Source organism: Piliocolobus tephrosceles, chromosome 13 (genome assembly GCF_002776525.5).
Source record: "Piliocolobus tephrosceles isolate RC106 chromosome 13, ASM277652v3, whole genome shotgun sequence".
Classification (NCBI taxonomy): Eukaryota; Metazoa; Chordata; class Mammalia; order Primates; family Cercopithecidae; genus Piliocolobus; species Piliocolobus tephrosceles.
In genome coordinates, this window is record NC_045446.1 from 42,105,441 (window position 1) to 42,111,440 (window position 6,000).

General features: G+C 34.5%; 1 protein-coding gene across 1 annotated transcript in view; it reads right to left on the reverse strand.

Annotated features, from left to right (window-relative positions):
• ANO5 (anoctamin 5) overlaps positions 1-4,750 on the reverse strand; it is an 83,754-nt gene extending 79,004 nt beyond the window's left edge. Inside the window, exons 1-2 of the mRNA XM_023191498.2 lie at positions 4,726-4,750; positions 4,227-4,273 (exon numbers count right to left, since the gene is read on the reverse strand). Of these exons, the coding sequence (XP_023047266.1) occupies positions 4,227-4,273; positions 4,726-4,750 (72 nt within the window). The remainder of the gene's footprint in view (positions 1-4,226; positions 4,274-4,725) is intronic.
• Positions 4,751-6,000: the final 1,250 nt, after the last annotated feature.

Below are 6,000 nucleotides of genomic sequence, written 5' to 3' on the forward strand. Positions count from 1 at the left end.
GTTTATGACAAAAAATCTGCTATCATTTTAATTATGTTTCCCCTATAGTTAAAGTGATGTGCCTCTCTCACTACCTTCAAGATTGGTTCATTGTCTAGTATTCAAAACTAGTTTTAGTTTGATTCATGTGAATTTCTGAATTTCTTTGAGTTTATCCTGATTACAGTTCCTTCAGCTTTTTGAATCTGTAAGTTTATGTCTTTTGACAAATAAATGTTATCCTGTTTTTTGTTTGTTTGTTTGTTTGTTTTTAGCTCCCTCTCTTCCTCCTCTCTTAGCACTCCAATGAGATAAATGTGGGATCTTTTGTTACAGTCCCACAGGTCCCTGAGACTCCATTCATTTTTTTTTTTTCTCAATCTATTTCTCTATGAAGTTTGGATTGGGTAATTTCTACTTTTTTATCTTCAAATTCAATGATTCTACCTCTAGTGGCTCCATTTAGCTGAGTTTTTTTTTTTTTTAAGTTATTCTATTATTCAATTCTAAAAATGTCCATCTTGTTCTTCTTTGTAACTTCTGTTTTTTGCTGTCACCTCATCATTGGCCCTATTTACTGTCTTTTCCTATTCATATAGAGATTTTTCTAGTTCTTAGTATTATGAGTGATTTTCTCCAGAAATGTGAACTTTTAGGTATGATGAGACTCTGGATATTATTTAAATCTTCTGTTTTAGCAAGGCTTCTCTGACACCACTCTGTTGAGTTAAGCAGGGTGATGCCTCACTACACAGTGGATGTAGAAGTCCAGATTCCTCACTCTCCTCTGTGTATTGAGTATTGATGAAATGAGTATGTATGAAAGGATTCTCATTGTTGCTGGGTGGGGGTGGAAGTTCAAACTTATCACTAGACCTTCACTGATCCCAATCTTGCTGAGAAAGGGTACCTCATTACTGCTCCCAAGTGACCTCTGTGATCTCCACACCATGGTAGAGTGTGGGGTGGAAGTGGCTTCTTTACCTCCAGGTGGTGGTGAAATTCCTGACTCTCCATCAGGCCACCTCTGTCACCACCCCATCAGAGAAGGGTTGTGGCATCTTAGCACCACTTGTGATAGTAGAAGTTCAGGCTCCCCTCATGGACTCCATTAACACCATGCAGGGGTGTAGGGGGAAGGGATGTGTTATCCCCCAGTGGAAATGAAAGTCCTGGTTCCCCAGTCAGCCTCTTCTGACACAAAACAGGGAGTTATGGCACTTTGTTACCAACAGGTGGGGGTGACAATCTAGTCTCCCCACTTGAGCTATAGTATAAAGGTTGGTGTAGGGCCACAGTATTTTTCTGTGGTGTTTGGCTGTAATAGAGCAGTTATTGACTAAAAGTTTACTCTATTTCTAGTTGACTCTTTTCCTGTTCCATTGGCTAGAGATAGTAGACATTTTTTGAGGTTTTATTTGTTTGTGTCACTTAGCATTTCTGGACTGCTGGCTTCTCCCTCACCTGTTCTGTAATATGTCAAGCAAAGAGCAAACTTTGACTCTTGAGGTTACTAGCTGCTCTGCCTTCTTATCTTTAACTTTCAAAGCCTTCTTATGTTTGTTTTATACAGAGTTTCCAAGAGTTTTAACCATAGGTAGCAAAATGAATAGGGAAAACATTTTCTACCCCATCTTTCTGGAAGGAAGAGCTGTATTCACTTTTGAAATGATTAATTCAATGCTATATCCATTTGATAATTCTAAACATTAACAGCCAATTTTTGTCTTTGTTTCAGAGAGATGTTGGTTTTACTCCAAAATACTTTATATTGAAAAAAAAATGCTAAACCTAACTATAAGTTGAGTCTAATAGGAATTTGGTATGACAGTGCTATTCTCCTAGGATTGAATCCATTCCTGTTACTTGCTTTCCTATAAAAGCAAAATTAAAAGCAAATAAGCAAACAAAACAAATCTAGAAGTTATATTTTTGCAGTATTATAATTTAAATTTAATTAAATACGTTTCTAAATTTGGCAAGCTAACATAAAGCCTTAAAAATTTGAGCGAAATTGTTTCAAGTGAAATCCTGAGCTTGAAGCCAAGAATGCACTAACCATTGTTCTTGAAATGTACAAATGGATACAAATCAGCATACAAATGTCCTGATGAAATTCTTTTTGTGTTCTAGAAGCTTATTCCTGGAACATATATAAATGTGAAAGATGCACAGAAGTGAAAAACATGAACTGTAATTGAAGTTAATTTGAACAATACTTACACAGATCTGTGAGGAGCACATTATTATTATGCTAATATGAGCAAACTGAAAATGACAACATATTTGTTATCACTTAAACTGGATCAATCTTATGAAACGAATCTTTTCTTTAGTCCACTCCAAAGACATGAAAATTTTAACGTTTCATATTCTTTATTTCCAAATAATTTTCTTGACTCACTCACTTACTCAGTAAATACGTACTCTGTGCCATATTATGTCACTTCAGTTGTGGAGACACTGCTTTATGACAGTGGTTTTCAATCTTTAGTGGCAAGAGGAATCACCTGGAATGCTTTTTTGTAATCACAATCCCTCAGTTTATTCCCAAAGATACCGATTTAGCAGTCTCAGCTTGGGTCCAAGAGTCTACAGTTTTAAGAAATTCTTCATATAACTCTCATTCTTATTTGTATATTGGTCTGCAAACTACACTATAAAATCACTGTCCTATATGATCTTCATAGTTCCCTCTGGTTCTCATATTCTTTTTCTCTCAGCATTTAGGTCACTGAACTTTTCTTTGTTAACTTTTAAGTTCAGAGATACAAGTGTAGGTTTATTGCACACATAAACTTATGTAATGTGGGATTGTTGTACAGATTATTTCTTCATCATTGAAGTATCAAGCCTAATATCCACTAGTTATTTTTCCTGATCCTCTCCTTCCTTCCACCCTCCATCCTCCAAAAGGCCCCAGTGAGTGATGTTTCCCTCTATGTATCTGTGCGTTCTGATAATTCATCTCCAACTTAAAAGTGAGAACATGGGGTATTTGGTTTTCTGTTCCTGTATTAGTTTGCTAACCATAATGGGCCTCCAACTTCATCCATATTTCTGCCAAGGACATGATCTTGTCATTTTTTATGGCTCTGTAGTATTTTATGATATATATGTATCACATTTTCTTTATCCAATCTATCACTGATGGGCATTTAGGTTGATTCCATGTCTTTGCTACAGTGAATAGTGCTGCAATGAACATATACATGCATGTGTCTTTATAAAAGAATGATTTGTATTCCTTTGGACATATGCCCCGTAATGGGATTGCTGGGTCGAATGATATTTCTACTTTTACATCTTTGAGGAATTGCCACACCGTCTTCAACAATGCCTGAACTATGTACACTCCCACCAACAGTGTATAAGCATTCTTTCTTCTTCATAGCCTCACCAGCATCTGTTATTTCTTGATTTTTTAAACAATAGCCATTCTGACTAGTGGGTCACTGAACTTTTAAAGGAACCCTGTAACTTCTAGGAATGTTAATGAGCTTATCCAGCCAACTATCAAATAACCAACCTATTCTACAAGGATGTGTTTTCCAAGCAGAAATTTCAGTCATTCCTGGAAATTTTTTTAAATCCTGTTTATATCTGGCTGGACATCCTGAAACCATTCAAGGACGTCTACCTCTGTGAGAGCTACACATGGGATTCTGTATCACCTAGAGCCATCAGAAAAATCATTTCATTGGAATGCCTTTAACATGCTTATATTCAATATAGAAGCAATATAAATTGTTTGTATCTTTCTTAAAATTTATATAAGAAGGTCTTTGGTTAAAAGAATTCTGTATTTTTACAAGTTGTATTTAATTTATTTATTGTTCTATTTAATGTGTTTATGCAGTTCAGGTTGAACCCCAGTATAGTCATAGATAAGCACCAATCATACTAATAACTGTAAAATAATAAGCTATCACTGACTACACTAACGTTACATTATAGCAAAATTTTAGCCAAATACTAGTATCTTGCATATCAATGATCAGCATATCTGAGTTTATTTCACAGGGAGTCTCAAAACAAATCAAACATCTATTTGTTCCCTTATAACATTTAGAAAAGATCCAATATTAAATCTGCATTGAACATGGAACTTGCTTCAGCTACTAAAAAATGAATAAATTAGAGGACAAACTAGAAGGTATTATAAGTAGGTAAGTACAAAGACTTAACCTTATCTTGATTTTTTATTCTGACTTATAAGGAAGCTAATACATATATATTTAACTTACCTCACTCATTTGGAAAGAGTAGTCTATATGTTTATCGGCGTGTTCCCCTAAATTAAATAAGAAAGAGAAAAACATGTTAAATTAGCCAACTGATCAGAATATGTTCAGAAGTCTGTGTAAGGAAAAAATATGAATTGAATTAATTAAAAAATTCAAAGAAAACATACTAGAAGAAAAGATGCAAGGTTATTCAGGAGCTAAATTGTTTAAAACAGACTCCAAAAGAAGTCTTACCTAAAACTGCCTATAAAAGGAAAAGCATATAATACTGATGTGTAAAATGTAATCTCAATTACTGAGAAATAAACTTAACTCTGATCAATGCAGTTATTAATCTATAACCACCAAACCACTAAGAGCAAAATACCCAATAAGATGTCCATTGATATCTCTTAATTCTCACCATGTGAGATTTAATATTCTCTCAGCTTGTTTTCCTGATGTCAAACCAGACAGGTTGCATGTAGAACACTATCAGTTTCTAAATAGGCCAAAGTACTTTCGGGACATACAGATAGCCCCATAATGGTTACGTATTTAGTCATTTGCACTAAAATACATGTTCAGATAAGTGTATGACACTAAAAAAGTTAAAGATAGAACTGAAATTCTTATTTTCTAGTGGTTCCAACTTGAAAAAACCCTAAGATATATCTAAGTCAAAAACTTCATACACACACACACACACACACACACACACACACACACACATATAGGAGAAAATATCACAATGGGAACCGCATAAAATGCTAGCACTTTAAGTACAAGTTAGTGACTACAATTTTAGAAATAGGATAGAAAAACTGGTGAATGAAACTGAACAGAGCCCAGAACAAGACACTTTATTATATGGAAACTTGATATTGAACCATTGTAGGGGTTGATTAATGTCTCTCCTACACCCAAATTCATGTCCATCTCAAACCTCAGACTGAAACCTAATTTGGAAATGTAGTCTTTACAGATGTAATTAGTTAAGGACCTAGAGATGAAGTTATACTGGATTTAAGGTGGGCCCTAAATCCAATCATGGATGTCCTCCTAAGAAAAGAAGAGGGAAGAGAGGCTCAGAGGAAGGCAATGTGAAGATAAAAGCAGAAATCAGAATGATGTGTCTACAAAGCCAAAAAACACCAAGTATTTCAGGTGCTATAGTCTGAATGTGCTCATGGTGCAGAGCTCTTGTGAATGGTATTAGAGTCCTTATTAAAGAGATTCTAGAGAGCTGCCTTCCCTCTTCCATCATGTGAAGACACAGTAAGAAGATGTCATTAATGAGCCAGAAAACAAGCCCTTACCAGACACTGAGTTCAGTACCATGATCTTAGACTCCACAGCATCAAGAGCTGTGAGAAATAAATGTTTGTTCTTATAAGTAAAAAATAATAAAATAAAGCAATTGTATAAATCCAAAAAATATTTTAAAAATCTACTATTTGTATAGCTTATTCACAACCCAAGTATAATAAATAGTCCAATTCCTTTCATAGATCACACAAATCACTCGGTTATTCTCTTAAATAATTAAGCCCATTATATACATTAATTTATACTTGACAGAAATTCAACTATTATAGGTCAGCTAGGGAATAAGGTTCAAAGTTTTCTGCAGAGGAATATTTTGATTTTTGATTTGTACATTGGTTAAAACAAGGCTTGCATGTGAAAATAAACACTGATTTGCAAGAAAGCTTTATTTTATTTATAATTTTATTTTATTTTAAAAAGCAGATTTATGGTTCATAGCTTTGCTGGTATAAGATGGGGTCATTCT